Genomic DNA, 26,919 nt, shown 5'->3' on the forward strand with positions numbered 1-26,919 from the left:
TTTCTCCATAACAACAAAGCTGCCTATATTTGTCTTGGCTCTATTTTTTCTTTCAGTTGGTCAATTTACAAGCCTGAAGCTGGAACCCTTCCTTGGCATTGTGCTGGGAGACAATGTTATCAAAAGCAGTGTATGTTGTGGCCGAGAAGCTCTTGACATTTTGCTGCAATTACTTGAGAGAAGAGTTGACATTTTATAGCATGTATAAATCTGTTCTGCACAGGTGCAATGGCATTAATTCAACCTCAATATATGGAATGGTTTATTCTTTTTCTTTTATTTTTCCCTCCCAGAACACCCTATGAAGTCCTAGAGCAGGCACTAATGGAAGGCCCTTTGCAAACCTCCATTCACGTGTGCCATGAAAATGGTCAATGGATGTCACGATTACCAGAGAAGCTATGGGATATTCCCCTCTATAACTTAGCTCTTCCAGGTAAAGATTAACTTTTGTTCTCTGCTGGTTTGTTAGCCTGTCATTGAAGCACTGGAGCACCCTGTTTGTCCCATTTCAGGATGGCTACATTGATTATTTGGGTCAGTGTGTGGGAGAAGGGCTTGGGGGAGCGTTTGTGTGACGCATGCGTGCATGTGAATACTTTTTGTCTGTAATGGTTGGGGTTTCTTGGAGGGGAGGGGGGAAAAAAGGATTTTTTTTTTTTTTTTTTTTTTGAGGGAAGGAAAGAAAGAGGGATTCTTTTGCAGTCCCTGTGCATCATCTTGTTAGATCAGTGTTAATAATGTGAGCATTTGCTTATCTGGACAGCAGTGAGATTTTCCTAATTCATTCTTGCCACTTCCTACATAATAAAATGGTTCCAAAAAGAGAGAAATAACATTTTACCTTATTATTTGTTTCTTTGTACTGTTTAAAAGATGCTATAAAGGTATGAAAAAAGGAGGATGGAGACTTGTTAATTAACATAGGTTTTTATTAATGTAGAGTGTGACTTTTCTGCATGACCCTGCTTACGAAAACTGGATTTATCCTATTATGGGTAAATACAGCTGCGCTATAACTGGTGTCCTCATTGGTACTACATTCAGACCTCTGTATCATTAGCCTTTCTTTGGTCACATTATTGCTTCTCTCTGCTGCCTTGAATAGCCGATTTTTTTTTTCTTTTCATTCTGTCCAAAGAAGTTATGGGAGCACCTGTTTTCACTGGCACGTGGGGAGGCTGTCAGCTCTTGAGTGATTCCCTTTGCCTCCACAATGAAAATGGTACTAAAGAAAAGCCTAGCCCATGTTTCCTCTCACACCTGTAGATGAGACAGGTAGTTTGGGCGGAAAGCAGCACAGTGTGTACATGAATGTTTTATTTAGGCTACAGAATCATAGATTAACTTTAGCAAAGACATATATTTAGAGATAGTGGGAAAAATCAAATCTTCAGTGGGTGGAGCCCCAGGAGGACCAAGAACTGTGGTGGTTTTTTTTTTTTTTTTTCCCCTGCCCTTCATGAACTAGTGGAGCATGGAGCTTCAATTAAAACTGAAACTCAGAAACTTATTTCATGGTGACTTCTTGAATATGTAATTTAAATAGATGTTAACTTCAAGAAAGCGCACCTCTATTTTGGATAAAGCCTATGTAAGAGGAACCCAGAACAGATGTTATAAAAAAAATTCTGGATTTCTTACTTATTTTCTTCTCTTGATGGTTACATATCTATCTTATGAAAGAAGAAAGAAGGTAATAGTCTCCTCTTCCCCCCCCCCGCCCCTTTGACTTCCTGGCTTTTGTACTAATGGTAACTTTGTTGTTCTTGTGAAAGTTTGTTGTTCTTGTGAATATGCCTGCATGGAGAACAGGCATGAAGAAAAAAATAGTTGAAGACAAGCCCATTTCAGCAAACACTAGAGTACTTTTACAGAGCATTGCAGGCTATTAGCTTGGAAGATTTTGGTGGCTGTCCAGCTGACCTACAAGACTGGTCTAGCTCAGGTCAGAACAACAGCAGATCAAGACCAACCAGGTCAAGACAGCTCTAGCAGGTTTTCAGAGGGCACAGTGACTGGGGGAAGCCCAGTTTGGAAGTGGAAGCTTATCTCAGATAGAGAAGACAACAAGGCATGCAAGAAAGGTGAGAGAGTGCATTCTGAAAGCATGACAAGGAGACAGAGGCAAGTCTCAGTAATCAGTGTTGTGTTTGCACCGGGTTCAGCACAGTGCTGCTGGGGAGATGTTGCTTCAAGCTCTAAAGCTACCTGCTTTGGTGCTAGCTCACTATCTTTGCATCATATTTGTTGTGTCATGGATATACCTGTCTTCCTTCCATTACTGTAACTCATTGATGTCACAAGAAGACTCCTAAATGAAAGGTTACTATCTGTTTGCTGATTGGCATCAGCAGGTGCAATGCCCATTGATGGAATCCTGTTTGCTTCTCTCAGACTTGGATTTGGTCCATGGGTATTTAATGATTTGACTCTTACATCTTGTAAGACAAGCTGCTTTGATTGCATGTCCTCATTTTCTGTCTTCCGTCTGCAATGAGCTTGGTTTGGGTGTTTAAAGCAGGAAAATAGACAGAAACACGATTTTAAAGGGTGAAAAAATTGAGTGAGACATTAAACTATTATTGACAGTTTCAAAGAATTTTCTTTATTTCAAATACAGTCTTATCCTTTTTCTTTGGCTACTATAAATATTGCCATTGGCACCAGTAAGACTGACCATTCAAGAAGGCACCAGTGAACAATTTGTTTGAAAGAAGACTTAAAAATCAAAATGATATGCAAATTCCTTGCAGATACTCCGTAAAGATCCCAGCAAGTCACTTTACTGAGTTGTTAGCTTTTCTTATTGATGCTTTATAAAATTAGAAGAAATCATGGAACAGAAAAAGCTAGCAAAATCACTCGTTGCCTGTCCTGAAGAAATTGTGGGTTGCAACAGAGTTTCATCTAAACATGATGCAAGATATGTGTCAGATTTATTAAGACTTCAAAAAAGTCAAATGTTTAGGCAGGCTGTACTCAGCTCTGATGCTTAGCCTGCTCCTATGTAATTCCCTGGGCTGGAAAGAGCCAGGTAATTTTTGAAGTCCATAAAAGGTGGATCTTGTTCATCTATCACATGTAAACTTAGACTTGGATTTGCCTCTGAAACCTTCAAGCGCCCACCTGTTATGTTGTTTTTGTAGGGGATGTGGGTGTTTAGTTCAGGATAGCATTTTTACCAGATATTTAAGATATAAATGCTTAAAGTGCCAAGTTAGGAGTTGGTCCAGTCAAAGGTGTAAGAAGATGAATTTCTGCTTTCAGTCACATTTTCCTGTGCAGAGATGATGGGACTGGAGTATAAAATCCTGCATTTGGACAACTCTGAAAACAGGACAAATTCTAGATAAATTCAGCCTTCAGCTATTTATTCCCTGAAAAAAGTGGATTTGCACATCAAGATAATTATTTCAGTGGAAGATGCTAATTGAAACAGGCCATTTTATTGTCATTTGAGGCAAACAACAATGATCTGTAGTTTAGATGGGGACTGCTTTATTGGAAAGCCTTGATGCCTACCCTTCACAAGGATTTCACACTAAGCTGATTAATGTCAGGTGAGCAACCTCTGTAGAAGAGCCCACCTTTTTGCCATAACTGCATAGGCTGTCAGGCAATATAGGTGTGAGATTTGGAAATGGGGTGGCATGTCAGGTGTGCGCGTGCAATATAACCGTGTATTGTGGTCTTGAGTAGTTAAGAAATGACATTTTCTGTACATGTATTTTTGTATTCTACAGGGAGTCACGACACTATGACCTACTGCTTGGATAAAAACTCTGCTGTTAGTGGCAATGAATCCAAGCTGGTGAAGTTCTTAAACAAATGTATGCCCTGCATCGTGCGCCCCATTATCATGAAATGGTCTACAACACAGGTAACTGTTGTCTAGCGTTCTCATCATGCAAAGTTGAAGCTTGTGCTGCGAGTGGTCATGCTCTCCTGTGCGCAATGAAAGAAGAGCCTGCTGCTCAGAAATCTGTGCTCTTGTGAGATACTGTGCTTGGGTGTCGTGGTTTAACCCCAGCTGGCAGCTAACCACCACGCAGCTGCTCACTCACTTCCTCCTCGATGGGATGGGGGAGAGAATCGGAAGAGTAAAAATGAGAAAACTTGTGGGTTGAGATAAAGACAGTTTAACAGGTAAAGCAAAAGCTGTGTACACAAGCAAAGCAGAATAAGGAATTCATTCACTACTTCCCATCAGCAGGCAGGTGTTCAGCCATCTCCAGGAAAGCTGGGCTGCATCACGCATAATGGTTACTTGGGAAGACAAAACACCATCACTCCGAATGTCCCCCCCCTTCCTTCTTCTTCCCCCAGCTTTACATGCTGAGCATGATATCATATGGTGTGGGATATCCCTTTGGTCAGTTGGGGTCAGCTGTCCCAGCTGTGTCCCCTCCCAGCTTCTTGTGCACCCCCAGCCTCCTCGCTGGTGGGGTGGGGTGGGAAGCAGAAAAGGCCTTGACTCTGTGCAAGCACTGCTCAGCAATACTAAAATATCCCTGTGTTATCAACACTGTTTCCAGCACAAATCCAAAACATAGCCCCATACTAGCTGCTATGAAGAAAATTAACTCTATCCCATCCAAAACCAGCGCATTGTGGTATGAGGTAGGTGCCAGATCTTCTTTCGTGGGGGAAAAAGCATGTAGGTGAGGCACGGATGATGCATAGACAAAGATGTTGCTTAAAGCTGACCACTTGGTACTAGAAACTCATCTTCTTTTTCACATGTTTATTGTTATAAATAACATTTAATATTACTATAATCGAAAGAGGTTTTTCTCTTGCACTTTGTTCAGGAGGTAATTCTTGTCATTTTTACTATCATTGTTGTGCGAGATGTCGGTTGTTTTCCCCATCTATATTGTGTAAGTATTTCACCCAGCAGCAGAGACAAAAATCTTGTTGGAGGGAATTTTTTTTCCATAAAGATTAAGAGAATGAAGGTGTGGTTCCTCACATAAGGTTTAGTTAATTTTTTAAAGTGTCTCAATATTAAGCTAGTAGTTATCTCTTTGTTCCTCACAAATGTATGTTAAAGAAAAAATTGGGGATCATGATTTAAGCTAGAGCTTTTGAAGATTTTTTTCTAAAGAAGAGACTTTCCTGGCATCAAAGAGGTACCAAAAGTCTTTTAACTTTTGTTCTTATTGAAGGAGTAGTTCATTATTAGGGAATTAAAACTCAATAATTGATAAATAGCAATAATTACACCTAGGCTTCTTTTGTTGTATTTGAGCAGCCCTGGCAAACCGGAGTCTTAGACACTACCAAATATCGAATATGTAATGGCAGTGATGAGTTGACATGCAAAGGCACTTGCTTAGCACAGTGCCTTGTCTTGAGCTGCTTTTTGCTCTGCGACTTAAGCCAATTAAAGATTTAGATGCCTCCTAACTCGCAGGTTGCTGGCCAGTGAAGTGACCCTGTTGGTGACAAACAGGCTCCTTACGTCATTGTAGTCATTTTCTGGTCCGAACCCAGTGTGCTGAGTGGGAAGTGGCCCAGTGCTGATGGGAAAGAGGTACGGCTGCAGTCCTGCCCCTCCTTAGCTCTGTGGTGCTCAAGTTATCTTTGCAAGGAGGTGACTCCACTTGTTGGGATCCAGAACAGACATCAAGGACCCCTACCGATGGTAGGACCCACAGCTTCCTGGATGGCCCAGTGCCCGGCTGGAGCCCTGGCTGTTACGGGTGTCAGTCTAGAGGCCCAAATCTTTCCTGCGCAATGGCTGACGTCGGGTGTGTAACTTCCCCTCATGCCCTGGATGTCTGGTGTGAGATTGCAGCGCTGAGCGGCATCGCTCCCCAGGGCTTCCTCTTAAATTTTGCCCTTAGGGGACAATGTTCACAATGTCTATTTCACTATCCAAACCCAGATGACTAATTAGAGAGTCTAATTTGTCTAGTTTTCCCATGCCGTCAACAAAAAGAAATTAATTCATCCAAAGGGCAGTTCAGAGCAGCTATTTCATCTGGTGCTCTTTCTGGCCACAAAGGTTATATATAACCTGCAGCCATATACACTCCCATCTCCAGCATGCTCCAAGCGAAGGTGGGACTTGGGCATGGATCACTTCTTCAACTGCTTCAGCCTGGTGGAGACCAAGCAGGCACGGAGGGAGCTGCTGGCCCGAGCCACCGCACCACGTGCACCCTGCGGCATGTGGGGCTGGGCTGCTCCCCAGCCCTGCAGCTCAGGCACAGCCTGGGGAGATTAAAATGGCCCTCCGAAGAACAGAAAGTTAGGTGGTTGAAGCTAGGCAGGGTGAGCATCCTGCCATGTGTCTTAAGCTCTGTCTCGGCACTGAAGCTATGAATGTGGTTATTCAGGTGCAATGCCTTGTATTGATTTAGCTTTTGCTGAATCCTTTCTGACTTAAATCAGTACAGTGTCTGCTTTCTGAACCCTAAAAGTGTTGTCCATAGCAGGTTGAACTGAAACAAATTAGTGTTTAAACATATTTAATTAAATTGATTCTATTCTCTTATGCAAAGAGAGCCTTGATATAGATAAGACACATATCATTTGGGGCTTTTTGCCCCAGAAACTCAGCTTTATCACCTGTTCCATTGAACCCTCAAATCCAGTAGAAGAGGTCTGAGGGAAGTGGAAATAAAGGAGGACCTCTGTTTTGTAGGACTTCTACAGGTTAATTAAAACTTTTTAAGAGACTTCATCTTGAAAAAGAACAATAGCTAGTATTTCTTTCTATTTTTGTTTTTCCTTCTGTTGAGGATGAGTGAGTTCCACAGAGACAACCGTGGCAAATTCTTTGATCTAATAAAATAAATACAGCATTTCTAAGGTGCTGATCCTGCAGTTTTTGTTCATACGAATAGTCTTGTGAGGAGCGATCGTGTATTTACACACAGGTTAATGGATCTTTGACATTCAGAACACAACAAGGGCAGAGGTCTGAAACGAATCTAATCTGTACCTGCAGTATATGCTGCAGGGAAATTGGGATCCCTCTTGTCAGAGAGTAAAATACTTCGAAGTTGTGACTTGGTGCCATATAGTGCCGTTTTAAAGATGAAAGACCTGTGAAAAATGTCATAGGGCCAACTTTGTACACCTTGTTCAGCGTACTAAAGAAACAAGTCTCTTCCAAGCTCTCAGGACCTTTGTCTTCTGTTTCACCTTTCAGGTACTGACTGTGACGGAGCAACTTGAGGCTGGAGTTAGATATCTGGATTTCAGGATTGCCCACAAGGCTAATGATCCATCTATGAATTTGTACTTTGTGCATATGGTTTACACAACCGTAACTGTACAGGTATCGTCCTTACCTTTGGGATGGCTATAAAAGCAGTGCTGTTTCTTTTATTTAAGAGCCATCATAATCTGAAAATGCTGGCCCGAGGTTTTCTGAGTAGGTTATTTGTTTTCCTAATGTGAGGACTTCAAACTAGAGAAAATCAGCAGGGCTGGAAGTTGGTTTTAGCAGCTGCAAATGAGACTTGGAGCATCAATCAATTCCTCATCCTCAAACTGGAGTTGCTGTGCCTTGCTCTCCACTGCCTAGCCCCTACCAAGTGCCTGATGTTTCTGGGGTTTGTTTTGTGTTGTCTCAGGATGCTACCCAGGGCAATCCTGTTTCCCTGGTAAGGAGAGAAGTTATTAAAGAGAAGAAGGTATTAAAAGCCTAATAAAATCACAGAAGCATTTTTTTTTTTTGAGGAAAAAGTATTTCACTGAAAGACAGAGAGACTCAAGTCTGGATCCCATGATCAAATTACTGTCAGCTGCTGTGAAGAAACTACTGTGAGTTGCTCTTTGCATGTATTCTGTCACTGTAGTTTACATCATCTTTCCGTTTGCTGGGACCTGTACAACCAGGTACAGCTAGCTAATGCAGTTTTTCATTTGCAGACTGGCTAAATTTCAGTTTCATGCTCATGAGTCTGAACCCTTCATGTGCTGAGATTTCACAGTGACTGCCATGCTCATGTAAACAGTTAGATGTAGTGCCTGACTACACTGCTAATTATTATGTGGTCTTCAAGAAGATGTCATTGCCCATAACAAATGGGGAAAATGAGTCCTGTTATGTTTAAGCAAGCACAGAACTTTTCCCTGTTTTTGAGTTTGCCACTAATACGTTGTTTGTCCTTAAAGAAGCTTGGGGAGATGGGTTTACTCTAACCTGCCTCTAGGCAGTAGAAGATTCGTGAATATTATCAAAATACAAAGCTGTTAAGCGTAGTGTGCTAGAACCACATCAAGAGCAAACCAGCATAGACCTGCAGAAAGTAGGTTTTCCTGGGGTGCATCTCTGTGGACCACCTTGTGGGCAGTCAGATGGCCATCCTCCAGAAACCTACGCTGATTTGCAGTATTGTGATTGCGAGTCTACCCCACCATCAATGCTCTGTCGGCTTTATGTCCTTTCTCCTGCATAGCGTAGGTGATTTTCTAAGTTGCCGTGACTCTCTCTTGTAGGATATTCTGTGGGAAGTGTTAAGGTGGTTGGAAACTCATCCTCAGGAAGTTGTTATTGTAGCCTGCAGGAATTTTGATGGATTAACCAAGAAACTTCATTGTCGTCTTACTGCCTGTATAAAAGAGATTTTCCAGTGTAAACTGTGTCCCAGAAATGTAAGTATGAAATCCTTTTTTTCTCCTTTTTTAAGAATATTATGGTGAGATCTTTGATTCCAAATTTTTAGGTATATTCTACTTTCACTGTATTTTTAACCTAGGAAAAGTAACATCTACTGCATCAGAGACAGGTCTTTACCTAATAAAACTGAGGAGATAAAGCAAACCTACATCCCACAGCGTGGAGGAGGGAATTAAATTTGATTGTCATGTCTGTTGAGTTGTGGGACAATAGTAGGGACACAACTGTCATTCACTGTCCTGTCTGAGTTGTTTTGTTTTTGTTTTGTTTTTTTTTTTTTTTTTTTTAAAAAAGTGTGTGTTATAAATGTAGTCCATACTATATTTATAGAATTTAAAGAATCCATTCACAGCAATAATTACAAATGAATTTTTATGCTATTTATAATAGTTTAGGTTGGAAGTGACCTCTGGAGGTCATCTGGTCTAACCCCACCATGTAAGACAGGACTAACTTCAAAGTTACATTGAGCTGTGTCCCGTCCATTCTTGAATATCTCTGAGGAAGGAGATTCCACAACCTTTCTGTGCAGCCTGGTCCAACATTCGACCACTCTCGCAGTAAACATGTTTTCCTTATCTGTCTGATCAGAATCTCTCTTGCTGTAACTTGTGTCTGCTGACCTTCATCCTTTTGTTACGCATATCTGAGGAGTCTTCTCTACATCTGCCCGTTAGGTACTTGCAGACAGCAGTACGACCTGTCCATAGTCTTGTCGTCTTCATGCTGAACAGACTCAGCTCTCTCAGCCTGTCCTTGCGTGTCATGCTCCAGCCTCTGCTTGCACTGGTTGCATGCTGCTGGCCTCACTGCAGCATGTCAATGACTTTTTTTGTACTGGGGAAGCCCCAGCTGGAGACAGTACTTGAAGTGCAGTCCCACAACTGATGAAGAGAAGGAAAGAACCCCTTCTCTTGACTTGCTGTCTGTGCCTTTACTAACATAGCCCAGTTTGCAGCTGACCTTTGCCACATGGGCACGCTGCTGGCTCACGTTCAGCTTGGTGTCTGCTAGGACCTCCAGGTCCTTTTCTGCAGCTTTTTAGCCAGCTGCCCCCAGTCTGTCCTGCTGTGTGGGGTTGGTCCGTTCAGGTGCAGGACTTTGCATTTGCCTTTGCTGAGCTTCGTGAGGTTTCTGTCAGCCCATGTCTCCAGCCTGGCGAGGGCCCTCTTAACAGCGTCTCTGCCCTCAGTGCGTTTCTGGTGGCATTACCTTTCTTTCCTGGACATGAGCTGGAGCTGACCTTCCAACCAGCCTAATATACTTTCAGTCACCCAAACCTCCAGAAAAGCCTTAATTTAAATAATCAGAAATTATTTGGTTGCTACATTTTAGATGTTGAGATTTTTAGCTTCCTCTTTTTTACAAGGTGTGGGAGCTTTTAGTAGTTAAACAATTAACATTTCAAAGGTGCACAGGAACAGAGGGTTTTCTCTGGAGATGTGAGGGCTACAGGATAATGATGACCCTGTTTGCGATTCGAATTCAGCCTTTGAAGCTAGTGTATCAGCAACGGGTGAGTATTACCATTTCAAAGCATTTTGTACAGCAGAGTTAAAATAGAACAATTCTCAGCAAAACTAGGGGATTCTGAATATTCAAGCCTCAGCTGAATAACTGGAGACCTGAGTGACATTGTTTTATTGCTTCCCCAAATAACTTGAGTGCGTAAGTCATGGATGAGCTGAGCAATACTGAAGAAGACAGTCAAATATACTTTCAGACACATGGCCGGCTCTTAAAAAGAAAAAAAGATACACATTGCAAAAGGGGCAAGCTGCTGCTGATAGTTTGTTGAGCAAAAGGGATGAACGAATGGTTTGAGATCACCTGACTGAATAAAGAAGAACATTTCCGAGTTGTGTCCAGGGGGAGGGAGGAAGGGCACTGGAGAAAAGAGAAGCCAAGTACTTCCCTCCAGCAGGAAGACTTGATTTCTGTGGGGTCTGTGACCAGCACAATGCATCTCACCATTTTTGCAAGTGATACCGTTGCAGGTTAGGTAGCTGTGGGGTTTTTCAGCATCACAGATTCAGATTTAACATCAAATAACCAAGTGCTTGCTTGCTTATTCTAAAATAATCTGGTATCTACTGTCTTTGAAGACTGCAACTCTGTCATTGTACAAAAGTAAGCGTCAAAGTATTTATGAAGCAACTGCTAAGTAGAGGTCTATATGTAGTACTGGCACAGGCCACAGCGTGACAACATTACATTGCGTTTAAAATTTTAATTGCCTTAACTATTCAAGGTGTCTGTCTTTGATCTGGATTACTAGGGTTTAGAAATCCCTTGTTAGACATGTACAGTTTCACTTCTGCTTTGTTTGCAAAATAAGCACCTGTGCTCTTGTACACGCTTCTGGTAGCTGCTTTTTTTTTGGCTCTTATCCCACCCCCTTTGTGGTTTTGTTGTGTGTGTGTTTTTTTTTTGTTTTTTTTTTTTTTTTAAGAGGTTCTGGCTTTAGAAAGGCAGCTGGAGTAAAGCAAAGGCTTCTGTCAACCACAGATTTTTGTAGTTTGAGTAGCTTGTGTCTTAATTTCGCAGTATTTTCTGACCTAATTGGGGCTTGCGCTCTCTCTCTTGGATGAAGTAAGAGCGATTCCCATGTTCATTCAACCCTTGGCTCTCTTCAAAGATTTACATAAAACATTTTCAACTGCCTTTGGCTTTTATTTTAATTAATAAGTTAATTGGAACATCAAAAAGCCACCATTTCCTTTTCACAAGCAACAGACACAGCTTTTAACCACAACATTCTTAAAAAACCAATACCTGTTAAATATGTTGCTTTTGCAAATAAAACTAATCAAAGGTCCTCGATTCTGTCCAATGGTAACATTTGAGGACTGGAAAATGTCATTCCATATTAAAACACTTACTAACTTAAATTTAACAGAGCTGTTTCAGCCCGTCTGTCTGTCAGAGAAGGTTTCTGACTCAAGCCTTCCCCTCTCTCAATTCAAAACATCTAGGGCACCCCAATTTCAGAAACTTTCCACTTAGAGAAATCAGAATTAACATCTCTCTTGAAGACTTACATTTAGGCTTACAAAGTCTTAAGCAGTTCAATTTTCTTTGATGGCTACAGCGAAAAATTTGGATCGATGTGGGGCATTTGCCAAAATTATTCCTGCTTCTCTGTGTCTGTATTCCTACAGCTGGGTGTAGGGCTTTGCTCGCTCCTACCTCCTTTCACCAAATGCCCCGTGTCTTCCTCTCGCAACGAATTTTCAGCAGCGGTACGTGCACGAGGGCCGACACGGGGATGGTTTCTTGTTACACGGGTATAAGACCTTGAGTTATGTACTTTCTCGTAGTTGAATTGTTTGAGGAAAGAAGGAATCTGCTGACGTCCCCAGGCTGCTGTTGCCCTTGCAGCTTGTAACCCAGCCAAGGAGCTACTGGGCTGTACGCTTAAAAGCTTTAGTTGAACTGAATCCGTGCCTCTCTACCAAGGCCATGTCACGTGTCAGTATTTGAACTTTGGGAACGCTGCTGTGCTGTTGACTTCAACCTGGGCACGCTTTCTACTTAGGTGGTGCCGACGCTGCGGACCCTGTGGCAGCGGGGCCATCAGCTTATAGTCTCGTACGAAGAGGACGTGCAAGTGGAGGAGCACTGTGAGCTGTGGCCCGCGATCCCATACTGGTGGGGAAACAAAACTGCCACTCGCGCTCTTATCCATTACTTAGAGCACATGAAGCGGATGGGCCGTCCAGGTAGGCACAGGGGCTCGCTCGGAGGAAACAAGGGGCATGTAGACAGCGATGCAAAACAAATAGGACGTTGGGCGATCGTAGCGTTAGGGGATACGACCACTTTGCGCATGCAGTGTGCACGAGGCGTGCCCGTGTCGCCGAGTGCTCGGCCCACCCCTGGGCCAGTGCAATGTTCACGTTTGGTGGCGGTGCAAGTACCTGCGTCAGTGTATGTACAGGCATAGACTATATAAATCGCTTCACTTGTGCGATCCCGTGGAAAAGAAGCCCTCGGGAACAACCAGCTTGCTGGCGCTGTCACGCCCGTCTCACGGGCAGGAGACTGCTTCCTCAGTCCCGTGCTTGCCGCTTTAGGCAGCGCCGACGGTGAGGGAAATGCATTACGCTAGCCTTGCTGTGAAAAGAAACCCCTACAAGGACGGTGCACGAAGGCTGTAGCTACGTCAGGAAATAGCAGCGCTCGAGCACGCCGGTGTAGTCTAAGCTGAAAGAAATTCAGTCCATAACCTCTGACGCAGCTCTGTGACGTGCACGCGTGGGGTGATGACGGGGAGAACTGCTTCGAAAGCACGCTCCCCAGCCAAAGGAGAGCGCTCGGGTAGGTGCGCCCTGTGTTCCCGTCCGTCACGGGGGGAAGGCTAAGCCTTTGGGAGCAACCCTTACAGAAACAAACATAATTTACAAAGGAGGACTAGTTAGGGGAGAACCTTTAATCTGCAGTGAATAACTTACATCAATTTAGCTAAACTGGAATAGTTCAATAACCGAGCTTGGTTCAGTAACTATTTACTACAGCATGCAGTTGCAACGAGAGGAGACAATCTACTGAAACAGTTGTAGGGATATGAAACAATACAGAAAGATTGTAAAGTTAGTATTTTAATGATTCCCAGAGGAATGAGATCTGGAGTTAATCCAATGTTGAGTTAATGCAGTTTCTGTTCTCCCCAAAGGAATATTTAATGTGTCACCTTCTGATTTTTGTTTCAGAAAAATTCTTTGTAGCGGGGATTAACCTTACTGAAAATTTAAAGTATATTCTTGTACACCCATTTGGATCGTTGAAGAAAATGACACTTCAGAGTCTTCCATGCTTGAAAATCTGGATAAAGCAGCAGTATCCAGGACCAAAAAAAGAATGTATTAACATCATTGCTGGAGACTTCATAGAAAACAATGATTTTGTCAAAGATGTGATAGAACTCAACACAAAAATTAATCCTCCATTACACTGTCAAAGTAAAGGGGCTGGAACAAATAATAGCATTTCATTCTCAACTTCTTAATCTGTGAAAAGCTGAAAAGGCTTTGTCTGCATTTAATACGTCCTGGTTTAAACATCCTGCATCTCATAAAGATCCAGTTAACTTACTTAAACCAGGGATGTTTTAAAGACTCGGTAAGAAAACTGCTCTCAACCTCACCAGGGTTTCAAGGCTTTGTCACAGAAAAGACAGCAGGCAGACCTGGCTGAAGTCTCTAGAGAAGGATGGTGTAGGTACAATTTACTTGGAAGCGCTTAGAGTCTGTAGCAGTTGGCAATATTGAAAGTCCCAAGAACTTAATCCTATTTTACTTTACATGTGAGCAAGGAGAAATATGTCAGTAGCTGCATGAATTATTTCATGATAAAAATCTTTCTTATAATTGTGAAGATATTCTGCAGCACTTGCAACCCCAATTCTCAGTATTTTATATTGGTGTGAAACTGACTTATCTGTTTTCATAGTTTGAGTTAAATAGACAAAAGGAACAGTTTAAAAATATTTTTGATATATCAAAGATACTGTATTGACAATCCTATTTGACATGATTTTTATATGCACACCAATACAGCACTAACATTAGAGAGCCAGAAGTGGCCGTATTGTTCTTGTGTGCTATCAGTTGCGAGCCACTTTACCAACAGGGTAGTCACAAAATTTTGATTTAAGAGGTATGTGTATTTGAACACTTATTCTTTTTATCATGCATGCCAGTTCTACAGTGATAAAGATACCGAAACTAGGCCCCTAGACAATTTTGTCCATGGTAAGGAAATATTTTGGCAACACCAAATAAAACATATGCCTTACATTGAAAATAAACACATATGAAACAAATTCCTTATCTAAACTCAGACTGCTCTAAAAATACAGGTTCTTGGCAGGCTCATTTGGGGTTTTACAACTGGTCTTTTATTTACCTATTTTAGTAGCTCTATAGTTATTTTTCCTCTCAATAAGTGTTCTTTGCTTATGTAAAAACTAAGTGTTTTATGTTGTTTGCCACTGCATATTAATCCTATTTTTCTATTTTTTTAAATGAACTGTGCAATAACAGATGATCGTTAAGGTAAGAGAAATGGCAAGCATCAGGACTAAAACAAAACCAGGCATTGTATAAAGTTTACTATGCAGCTTTATCAATATACCTCACTTTTTAGATGCACTTTATATGCAAAAGCTGAGTTCAAATGTCTGGCAAGATGTTCACGTTCGCAGTAGGTATTTGCAGAAGTTTGAAATCAGCTGCTACTTGACATCAGATCAAACTCCCCCTAGACTTCTCAGGATGAAAGGCCAGGATGCTACCTCCTCATGCAAGCTCTTCCAATTGCAGAATACATAGGAGTAAAAATGCAAACATTCCATTTATAAAGCGAACTTTCTAATTGCTTTTTTACAGTGGTTTTTATCCTTGTTCTTACCTCTATGTACTTCATACTGAGCAGTCATTCAGTTTTGGTTTTTTTTGAGTCACTACCTGCATGAAGTGTTATGTTATACGTAGTCAGAACGTTTTTCTGCTTATCTTTTGTACCCTCAAGTGGCTTGTCACTTTGTCTAATAAAACTTGATCTCTGTGTAATATGGACTGAAATAGTTTTGCTTCTACATTCTGTGATTCTGATTATTTTATTTGTTCCCAATAGTAATTCATAACTCAGGTAATGGATCAGGCTTTGTGTTTTTTTTTTTTTCTTTGTGAAATAATTTCACACAAAACACATGATTTGCTGTACCTTAAATGTTTTCTGTTTAAGAACTGAACACAGTAATAGGTATTGTGGATAAATTACTATGCAAGAAAACTGTATGGGTAAAAGATGTTCACAGCTAACTTTATTTATCGCTTTAAATATACAAATCTTTTTTTTTTTTGCTTCACTGCAGTAAGACATGGCAGTTATTTTACTTAAACATGTATTAAAGCAGAATGCATGAACCTATTTGTATTCTTTATATACAGCCAACAACATTGTGTTCACTAACTTTCATTTTCCAAGGACCTTAATTATTATTTTATCCTGAAAAATAGGGTAAAAATCTTCATTTGTATGATATAAGAAACTTGGTACTTTTCTGAAGGTTAATTCAGATGCCATCCAGTGATTTCCATGTGTTTGAGGTCCACAGCTTATAGCCAACAACTGTTTTAACATTAAAAATTTAGTGTTGTCCTTGCACTTGCTGACAGAATGAAGCTCAAAGCTCTTATTGTTTCCAAACAGAAGTTTTCTGAGACTGTCCATTTCTAAAATACGTCGAAAACATCAGCTGGGGAAGAAATACACTCTTCAACACTCAGGCTAACAAGTCACTAACTTCATTTCACATCCTCTTAGTGAGATCAGTTTCTTTTCCTAGAAAAGGATGCAGTTTCATGGCATAAAAATCTTACTGTTAGGAAAAAGGTTTTTGTATCTGCCAAAAGCAGAATTGCTGATTATCACCTTCACCCTGGCTGCGCCATCTTCAGGCATGACTTCTACTTCCTGAACTGTTGCTTCTTTATAGAGCCAACTGTAGAAGTAAAAGCATATTAGCATCTTAGAGGTATGACATACTGCAGAAAATGTGATCTTTGTTTTAGGTCAACACGTTCCAATCGAGGCAATTTAACACTTTAAAAGATTAAGTGCTTCACTTAACTTTTCATTTGCTACTTGCTGTTTGGAAATAGGGTATAGTGTTTTCATAAATCCTTCAGATTTGTGTTTTTATCAGAAATCTGGCTCCGGGACCAGTGGCCTGGTCTTTCAGGAATTATGTTTTACTGCAGTAACACACAGAACTCTGCCAAGGACACTTTCAGAAGCAGGCTCCAGCGTATCCAATAGGGATTTTTTTCTCAACAGGTCAGAAAACTTTGATAATTATCCCTGTAATTCTTAACACAGATTAAAATCAGGATAATATGATTTGGAAATTTTAAGACATGCAAGACTAAGAGTTTCATATTTCTCCAGGTCCTTCTTACAATTCAAAGTTATTTACCTTAGCTGAGGTCCCTCTAAGTTGATGTTAACTGTCAGAATCTTCTTCCCTGTTGCTGCCAAAATTTTTTTCTCTATTTCTTCTTTCAGCTCTTCTAAACCATGTCCACGTAGAGCAGAAATGGCTACAGCATTTTCTTCAGTGGGTTTATACCTGAAAGGTAACAATTGCTAGCACATTTGCTCATGAAGATTAGGCTGTGAAAATATTCCAAGCACGGACAGTTTAATTGTGTTACTTCATACTGGCACCTTCCTACAGAGGCCACTTCTTGTGTGACTCAAGTGATTTCTTTTGTCATTAAAAGATAATGAATTCTTTTTAAGACCAGAGTTACATATGTAAAAGATTGAGAAACACTATTAAATGTATTCAGAAGTGTGGGAGCTCTTTTCTAGACTAAGAATTAAAAAGCTTCCAGAACATAAGAAATGTTTAAATACCCTTAGCATTTCCTGCTTACCTTTCTATCAAATCCACTTTGTTATGAACTTCTACCATTGAGTCCAATAAATGGCTGGGAAGATTAAGATTCTTCAGAACTGACAGAACAGTTGCTTTCTGGAGGATGGTTTCTGGATGAGTAACATCCCTCACATGAACTATCAGATCCTAGCAAACATCAGTATACAAGACAGTTACTTAAGGAAACTCACCAGTTACGAGGTTGTAGAGATTTTATACTATTTTTGCATTGCTAATTCATATAAGATACTTTCCTATCCATTAGATAATACACTGGCAGGTAAACCAATACTGTTTTTTGTACCATGCTGGAAGAAAATCTGTAGCAGCTTAGTCTTTCACTTCACAGTGAGTACGAATTGCCTCCAACGACCCCAAAACAAGCTAGTTACAGAATTCAGTTTTCAAATAACTACTGATCTAATTTTTCAATACCAAGGCTGTGTGACAATAAGGCTTCAAAAATACTAGAGAAGAAAAAGAGTGAACTCTAAAAAACTTTTAGAAAAGTAATAGCTGAAAAACTGTTTCAAAAATGGGGAAAACACACCCATGTAACTTGTAATTTTGTTTTTACATTCAAAATGCAGAAGATTCTTCTTATCCTTATTCTTAGCTCCTGAGATACTATTACTGGTGCTTCACTTTTAGAAAGATTTATACAAAAGTTATCAGTTTCAAGTACATACATGATCATGTTTGCCATGACAAAAACCAAGCAACCAAATTCAGTATTTGCATTCAAAATGTTTCATCACCTTTGCTCAAGATACTGCTTCAAACTTCTGAAAACTAGCGAGAAGTGAATTTCTTGCCTTTCATTTAACACTTCAGAATAAGAGACAAACAGGATAGTTGCAGCCAGCTTTTGAACGTCCTATTGTTACATGGTGAGGTGTCCAATCCCCAGAAGCATTCTGGCATCCAGCCACCACTGAATTTCATTACCCTTGATGATACAGGCTTTGTGTTTAAATGTCTGTGTATATGCAGCTTTATGCTTTGCTATAACACAGGAAACTAACTTTAATGAGAAAATGATTGGAAACGTACGTTTATGTTTATTACATGCTGCCTGCATCACATCACAGTCACTCACTTTTAGAGCTATAGGAAACCTTAAGTTAAAAACAGATCATTCCAGAGGCTTTATTTGATTTTTAAGTCTCAAGAAAGCTAGCCTCAACTTACTCTGATGCACTGTTTAGGTTTTCATATATTTGATCAGCAAAATCTGATTTATCTGGTTTACATATCATGGAGAAGGACACATATCCTCCAAATAAACCCTTTCTGAAATCTCTTTATATCTATATATTCTGCATAATTTCAAGTGTCAGAAAATTGGCTTATGGTAAGATATTTACCTCATTACCTTAGGAGGCAACTATAGTCAGCCAGATACTTCACTAAGAATAGCATGCCCATTAACTGCCCCTTTTCTGAAGGGGTGAGGATTATCTAAAAGGAAATTAATTTGATTTCTCAATTTTTACAGTCAAATACTTACTGAGTAAGCCACTTCTTCTAATGTAGCTGAAAAGGACTCAACCAGATTATGTGGAAGATCAGTCAGAAATCCAATAGTGTCGACATAAATAACTGCCATTTGTGAGGGCAGATAGCCAGCATGGGCTGTAATATCAAGAGTGGCAAATAGCTGATCTCTGGGTTGGAGTCCTGCTTCCCCAGTCAAGGCTTTGATCAGGGTAGTTTTTCCTAATTAAAGAAAAAAAGAACAAGATTTTAATGGCTTGTTTCAAGTAAAAAATTAATTTGCAAGGCTCAGGTGAGTTGTATGATGTAACATACCTTCATATCTATTTCACTAATTTAAATCTAGCCTATGATTAGTTATCTATATGATGTTACAAATCCAAAGACAGTCTTAACTTTTATAACTTGGAATTGGATTTAAGGCCAGGTCTGGAAGCTATGCTGTGAAATCACAAGATGATCAAAGACTGAACTGATCTGCAAAATGACCTACCCACATCTCTCACCTCTAAGACTATTTGAAGAGCACTGCCGTGACAGCATTAGAAGCATACACTTATGCACTCCTCAGTGCTTCTGTTGTCAAATAAAACAATTAAATATTTACTTGTTAAATCCAACAATAAACAGAAGCACTAATAATATGTAGCTTACTAGGTTTATGCTTTCATAGGGCATTTCCTCATGAACATAATACTAGAGACATTTATTTAACTCCATGAATATTTCACAGAATTTAGTCATTAAAGTGCTCAGTATATACCCTAGTTAAAGTATTTTAATTATGTGTACGAAATTATAATATATATATATGTTGTTGAATCTTCAGTTTTAAAAGTACGGAAGTATGACATTTAAGAAAAACATACAGTGAAATCCAAATCTTTGAGTATATAACTGATAACAAAATTAGTGCAAGGTAAGTTTGTTTCTATAAAGATTTGAATAAGAAAATGAAATGGTCTTAAGGTAATGTAACCTGAAAAAAGTGCCTAGTCCAAAGTCTATTTATGCCTTGTGCATGATTTCACTTGTGTAAGCTATAAAAAAAAAAAACCAAACAAAACAAAACAGAAAAAAGCCTTCAGCTTTATTTAGATTCTCTTACGAATGCATGTCAGAACACTATTTATTAATCAATGAAAAGCTACAGTGCTTCTTAAGCACATTCTCAGATCAACTGCCAACTCTCCTGAATTTTCCTCCTATGCCTCAGGCCTTCACAGTGGTCTGAACACTCATGTATTTTTCTCTACCCATTCTGATCAAGTAACAAAGATTCACATAAAGGGACACTAGCAGTACAGTCTTCAGCACTATACAATAAAATCTTTTTGGCACAATAGGTACCAGGCATTTCTCTAAAACATGTCTTCAAGACTGGGGGGGGGGGGGGAATCTAACTACAACAAGCATCATTTGCTTCCCTAACTATATCCTAATTGACATATATTCATTACACAATTTAAAAACTAATTAAAATACGAAGCCTGTTCACACTGAAATGAGATTCTGGCTACAGTTTCTAATTAAAACTCAGACAATGTAAGCTCTTTTGAGTAACAATTTCACGAGTTTTTGCTTACCACAATTAGTATAGCCCATTACTGAGATAATTGGAAACTCGCGTTTTCTGCGCTGAGTTCTAAGTAAAGACCTTTTTCTTCTTAGTTTCTCCAGGGTATTCCTAATTTTAAGTTCTTTTTCTTTCAAGATACGATTCTGTGTTTCCATGAATGTTTCACCTGAAAAATACAAATGAATAATTGGCAGAATAGTCTACAAGAGAAACAGCAAACCAAGTGATGTCGTGCGTTTGGAAATCAAGTGAGTTAGCACTAGGGCATAGGAAGTTATAAATAAGCAACTAAAAATAAGATAGAGTCAGAGTGATAAGTAACTATTAAAACATACGCTAAGCACTCTAGAATAACAATGTACATTTATGATAAACCCTTGTGGCAGCAAATGTTCTGTCCATGGCCACTTACTGAGCCAGTACAGACCAAAACTTTATTATTTAAGTTACTTTCCAATAAATTTTTGTACATTCACTTAATTAGATGCAGAACACAAACAGTTTTTCCTCCCAGCCTCCTCCAAATAAAATAAGATGCAATTAATTTTGTTTAAAGGCTATGGAGGAAAAAACCCTCTAATTCATGAGAATATTTAGACTTCACCTGAGCCCATGATGTATCTTGATCCACCTCTCTGCTGATCTAGCTGAGACACCTCATTTTTCAGATTTGACCTGGCAATGGAGTAACAGTTAATTAGAAGCAATTTTCTTTAATCAAGCCATCCTAAAATGCCTAACAAATGTGATGCAGTAGTGATATTCTAATAGTAGAAATAAAACCACTAAATGACAGAGCTCTAAATAAAACCTGCCCATGTGAGAAGCCTGGCGAAAAAAAAAAAAATCCAGATTTTCCTGGCCCCTCAACTGTGATTTGAAAAATCATGCAACTCTCTTAGCAAATTATAATGGCTATGCTAAAATTTCAGAGAGCCAAAGAGGCCTCTGATACATCCATGCAACTCACACCAACTTCCACGTACAAATATTTCTATGCCATGTAAGGTAGAAATGTGGAAAATTCAGATAGAAATTAATGCCTTTAATCTTCCTTGTTTATAGCTTTCCTTATTAAACCCATCAATATTATATATGGGATACACATATCCAATTCCTACACATTCTTGCAATCCATCTTCTGCATTAGAAAGAACTGGGACCTTTTCATGAGAAATATATTTTGTAAGATTATCTATTCAACACTTTCTGGTTTTGCCTGTCAGCACTGCAGCAGCTTAAAACAATGACAGTAAAGCAAATATTTCTATGCTCTAATCAATCACTATGCAAGCACTGAAACAGTGTCATTTTTCTTTACAGTACAGTATTACCATTTTTGTTATTGTAAAGAAATAGTCACTAAAATATGTAAATATCAGTATGTGATTTGCACAGCTCGAGGTACCTGAGAAGTGGAATTTCAGCCAATGCTATCTGAAGTTTTGCTTCTTTGGTCCGGGCATTACAACGAAAAATGTGAAGTACAACAGCGTATCTGTCAAAGACTTTCACACCCCAGGCATCTTCTAGTTCTTTCTTTAGCCATGTAAGACAAAATAACCTGGATGTTTTCTGTCCCCCCACAGTATCAGTAGCTCAATTCCTACACGGCACTACAGTTACAGTTAGCTGATGGATGCTTGAACTCAGAGGATCTCAGGATTCCATTGCAATGCATGGGTAACAATTATGAGCAAGCAAAGGCAAAATTTGTTTGACTGTCAAGAGTTCAGAAGGCAGAACTTTATGTCTAGGCCCATCAAATTCAGCAAGAACCCTTCCATTGCCTTTAATGGATTCTGACAACAGCTCTTACAGCGTATCTCAGAATCAAGAATCTCAGTGGTTAAGTCCCTGCAAAAAATAATTATGGAATGCTGGTATGGGAAAGGATAGTGATAACATAAGAAAAGAAAAAAGCCTACCGAAATTTAAAAAAAAAAAAAAATCAGAAAGACAGGAAGGCAGGAAAATTATTCCATAACGAGCTTTTCATGAAATACTTAAAAAAAACCTAACAAACCAACCAAAAAACAAACACCCCCCCCCTTGCTCTAATTCAGCAAAAGACACTCAAAGCATGCAGTAGTTCCCCTCTGCCATCTCTAAAATCCAGAATGCTTGTGTTTTATACACATTCCCAAACACTTCCTTGAATCAACCCTGTCAAATTGCTCTTAAGATCTAGATTTGTGAAGATTTTTTTAGCACATCTAGTACTAAAAGTAGGGAATAAAAACTAGGAAATTGAAATGAAACATTTTCAACTTCCATTTCATCAATAAATTGAAGTGCTCGAGATAACTATCTATTAGAGATATTTACCATCTCTGTTCATTTTATAATCAGTGAAAGCATTCAAAACTACCAGCAAAACATTAATGTTTGCTTGCAGAGTTTGCATGCACTTTACACCCAGCATGATGGTGTACATGCAAAAAAACTAAGAAGTATTTATTTCAGTTTGTCTAAGCATTTCAAAGAGCATCTATAGTTCATGCACCAGTTGTTTTACTGCTGGTGTTTAAAAAAAAAAAAAAAGTGAAGCATGCTCCTCTCCTCAACATAATTTGTCCATTTAAAATATGGTTTCTTTTTAGGGGTTAGGAATGAAAGCTTAAGTATTTGAAATATAAGCTTGCTCTGAATTTACACCTGATATTCAGAATACAATACAGCATCCACAGAACTGTATGAAAATAAATACACTATCCATATAGGTAGAGAAACTTGTGTGTATAGCTAATCTAAAATGTTGACATTCTTCATAATGCAGCTTTTGTTATCACCTCCATTTTGTGAAAAAGACCTTGAGTAACTTTTCCCACATTTTAAGTAGAGCCAGTGGCAAATGAGGGAGCAGAGTCTATACTAAATGGCTATTAGGCTGCTGGAAAATTCCAGGCACGAGAGCTGGAAACACATATCAACTGGACAAATGCAATAAGAATTAAGTTTTCTTTCAACAAAACTCAGTCCAGGTGGCTTCACATATTACCATTTGCAAATTCAGAGTCATAACTGACCCTACTTCTCCGAACATCAATAGCTTCTGAACAATACTCACGTAAAGAATATGATTTGATATTATATTTAATTACCTTTGTTAGTGAAGATATTCTTTCCACATTCAAGAAGACAGCTGTCACATGGGGCAATTTTTTAATCTTTTCTAAAAGATGGATAACCATTACAAAATACAGTGTTAAATGTCAACTGTCTTTTAAAAACATACAGAATATAAAACCATTTTGCACTGAGCAGAATGCTCATAAAATATCAAATGGCATCATATTCTTTGTTCACAAAACAGTTGTATTTTGCACTAATTCAGTACTATGTAAAAGAGCTGCCAGTTTCACTTATGTCAATCACATAAACGCAGGGATTAAGTTGCCTCACACATTTTCAGTGCGCATGCGTTGTTTCTATTCTGTGTTGCTTTTGTAACCTTAAAAAAAATTCTTCAAAGTTTGTTTGCAAACCTGCATGATGGATAAAAAAAGAATCTCTCTCTCTTCAGCTTCTATACCTATCCTTAAACAGTTCAAGCTGCAGAAGTCTTCCATTTAGAATGATGCAGTGCTGAAAAAATCTCAATCCTTACCTGTCAAAACCTGAAAGTTTCCTTTGCCAAAAATAAACTTCTTGTCAGGATTTTTTGTAGGAATAATTATTTTATCTAAAACTGTCCAGTTCTGAAGGGTATCTACAAGAGCAACGGCTTCAGCAATCTGTAATTCAGCTTTAAGGATACAAAACAAAACAAAAAAAAAAAAAAAAAGATTGTATTATACCAACATAACTGCTCAGATTTCCAATAACTACAGTACGTGCATGAACAGGAAAACACTAAGCTACACTGAAATTCTACTAGGATATTTATTTTAACCAGTAGCTCAAGGAGCAAAATGGCTTGCCTCTAATCAGAATAATTACACTTCTAGTTTGATGCAATTTTACCACACAAAGCATCTTTTTGCCAGTACAAATTATTTCCATGGTTGTTGATTTAGAATAATTTTTAATTGTATTGTCAGCAAAGAAATTACCAAGCTTTTTGCCTCAACAAGTGAAATGAATAACTAGATGGAAAATAAATTCTGTTATGAGCACAAAACCACGTGATTAATTCCTTGGTGTTTTGTGGCAACATTTAAAGCATTACTAATATGGCATATCTCGCTGCTAACTTCACTGGTACTTATTCATAAAGGACCTACACTGATTTATGACTTGCTAAACCCAGCAGATTCCAATCCTGTATTCTGGTTCATCGGTCACTTTTTTTTTTTTTAAACATCTACATGGCAAACCACTGATTTTTCAGGACTTTGTGAAATCACAAAGACTACACGTGCATATCAAATCGGTAGATCCAGTTTTGATTTGCCAAATGGGAATAAGGTACTCTTTTCATAACAGATTTGTCAAGTTTCTCTAGATAGCAAAATGTAATTGACATATTAAATAGGTTACCTCGATCCAAAATGTAATATATTTTTAAAAATAACCATGATCCTCTTTCTCCTCATATTGATAGTGTTCCTTGTAAAATGCACAGATTTCCTGTTGTACCTGTGGTGTTTCAATAATCATTCCAAAACATTTGTTCAGACTTCAGGCTCTTCATCTGGAGGGCCTAAATAAATGGAAAGGGATCACTGCTATTCTTCTGTATGTCTGGACAGAAAGGTGCCTTCGTGGTTTGGTTTTTTTTTTTTTCAGTTGTAAAATGGGAATGCTTATGTAAATTCCGAAAAGGTTACAAACTTTATTCCGCAAAGTGACAATTTGCTATAATTAGCAGCACTAATAAAACTAAATAATATTTAGGTTCATTGCATAATAAACTTGAACACAAGACAGACTATCATATATAAATTGACATATATATATATAAAACTAACTTAGAAAACGCTTAATCCTTTCTATTACAACTGTGTAATTAGAGAAGTGTTTAGGGAAACAACATCAAGCCAAGTTCATCATACATCTTAAGCATGCATGATTAATGTGTACGTATTAGCTAGCCACAAGGATTTCTGAAGGAAACCTGAGAACAGCAATGCTAATTAAGGTCCTTACAAAGGCATTACTGGCGACTACATCCCTAAGTAACTACACAAAGGCACTCCTTAAAGTCCGTGAGAGGACTTAATTACACGAGACCTGATCTATGGACAGGAGAGTATTCCTGCTCTTCAGCCAGCCGCCGGGTAAGCCCAAGGCTGACGGACGCCTGCCTACCTGGCCGGGCAGCACGGCTGGGGGCTGCTGCCTACTGATGTGCTGCTAAGGGGGAAACCCGGCTGCTGCCTTAAGCAACCTGAACGCTCTATGCACCAAGCGGCCTTGCTGTCCAAGACCCGAAGTCAGCGTGATTTACAAGGCAAAGCACGCATCTGCCCACGCTCACCGAGAGCACATTGCCTTTTAAAAAGTTATCAAAGAAGAAAACACCGACCTAGACCTTTTATCTACCCCGAGTTTCTATTTCGCAGTTTTACTACTGTAACAGCAGCTCTACTTCACGCTACCAGCACCGATTCCCTCAGCGTACTCCTGCCGACCTTGCAGGTCTACGACAGGGGGAAACCGGGAAACGAGGCGGGGACGGGGAGCCGGAAAGCGGCGCGGCGGGCTGGCGGGACCCGCGGGGGGTCACCGGCCCGACCCCCGCCGCAGCCACGCACCCGTGGTGAGCGGCGACTTCCTCGGGCCCCACTTGACGGCCGGCTGCACCACGGCCACACGCTGCGCGCCGGGCTCCACGGCCAGCGGAGAGGGGCCCAGCAGCTCCTCCAGCTCCGCCTCATCCTCCTCTTCCTCCTCTTCCTCCTCGCCGGCGCCCGCCGTCCCCGTCCACCGCGCTCCGCCGCCCGCCCGCGGTGGCTCGCCCCTGCCCGGCGGCCGCTGGGGAGCCCGCAGGCCAACGGTGGCGCTGAGCGCGCGGGCGGATAACGGCCCGCCGCAGCAGCGGGCCGCACCGAGAGCCGCCGCCGCTTGCCGGCAGCGCAGCAGGAGCGACCGGGAGAGGCGGCCAGGCCCCATGGCGTGGCCGCCGCGGGCGCCTCGATGCCCCCTCCCCCGGGCAGGGCAGCGGGGAGGGACCGTTACGGGCCGCGCCCTTCCGCCCCCGCCGCTACGGAAGCCCCAAGGCACCGGCGCACCGCGAGGCTGCGCCGCCCGCCCCTCTCCGCCCCGCCCACCTGACGGCGGTCCCCGCCGCTGATAGGCCGGGCGGCGCCCGGGGGCGGCTGTGATTGACGCCGGGCCGGAGCCGGGGCCCGGGCGGCCGCGGCGGGGGGTACCGGGGGTGGTGTCGGCGCGCGCCCGGGCCCGGGGCGCGCGGCCCCGCGGCAGGTGAGTGGCGGGCCCCGCACCGCGTCGCGCTCCCTTCATCCCGCCGCCGCCGCCTGGGCCGCGGCCCCTGCCGCGCTCCGCCGCCTCCCCCCGCCTCCCCCGGCCCGGCAGCGGGCGCGCCCGCGCCCGCGTCCAGCCCGCAGCTGCGTGCGGCTGGGTGAGGGGCCCCCCGGTCCCGGGCCGGCTCGCCGCCGCCCGTTACGTCCCGTCAGGGTGCCGCCGGCGTTGCGGGGTCAGCCCGAGGGGGAGGAGGGCACGGTAAGCGGGCCGGGCGGCCCCGGGCGGCTCTGTGAGGGCCGCGGCTCCTGCCAGGGGCAGCGGTCCCAGAGCCCGGTTCTCCTCGTTGAATGAACGTCTCTCCCGAAGTTGCATCCCCTTCTGCGACCT

The 26,919-nt window shown here is 41.0% G+C and overlaps 2 protein-coding genes across 2 annotated transcripts; one reads left to right on the forward strand and one right to left on the reverse strand.

Annotated features, from left to right (window-relative positions):
• Window positions 1-228: 228 nt before the first annotated feature.
• Window positions 229-13,748, forward strand: PLCXD1 (phosphatidylinositol specific phospholipase C X domain containing 1; the record flags this gene model as incomplete). Its single annotated transcript, XM_082304926.1, has 6 exons — window positions 229-436; window positions 3,747-3,883; window positions 7,166-7,294; window positions 8,461-8,616; window positions 12,180-12,363; window positions 13,354-13,748. The coding sequence occupies 6 exons, from the start codon at window positions 229-231 to the stop codon at window positions 13,647-13,649; spliced, it is 1,110 nt and encodes a 369-aa protein (XP_082161052.1). The 3' UTR covers window positions 13,650-13,748.
• A 1,788-nt stretch (window positions 13,749-15,536) lies between these two features.
• On the reverse strand, window positions 15,537-26,220 carry GTPBP6 (GTP binding protein 6 (putative); the record flags this gene model as incomplete). The annotated part of the gene is made up of 10 exons (XM_082334252.1): window positions 15,537-16,148; window positions 16,623-16,775; window positions 17,086-17,234; window positions 18,598-18,806; window positions 20,171-20,329; window positions 20,768-20,838; window positions 21,572-21,702; window positions 23,268-23,338; window positions 23,774-23,911; window positions 25,863-26,220. The coding sequence occupies 10 exons, from the start codon at window positions 26,218-26,220 to the stop codon at window positions 16,007-16,009; spliced, it is 1,581 nt and encodes a 526-aa protein (XP_082190378.1). The 3' UTR covers window positions 15,537-16,006.
• Between the last annotated feature and the right edge of the window lie 699 nt (window positions 26,221-26,919).

This window comes from Platalea leucorodia (genome assembly GCF_965183815.1).
Source record: "Platalea leucorodia genome assembly, chromosome: 2".
NCBI lineage: Eukaryota > Metazoa > Chordata > Aves > Pelecaniformes > Threskiornithidae > Platalea > Platalea leucorodia.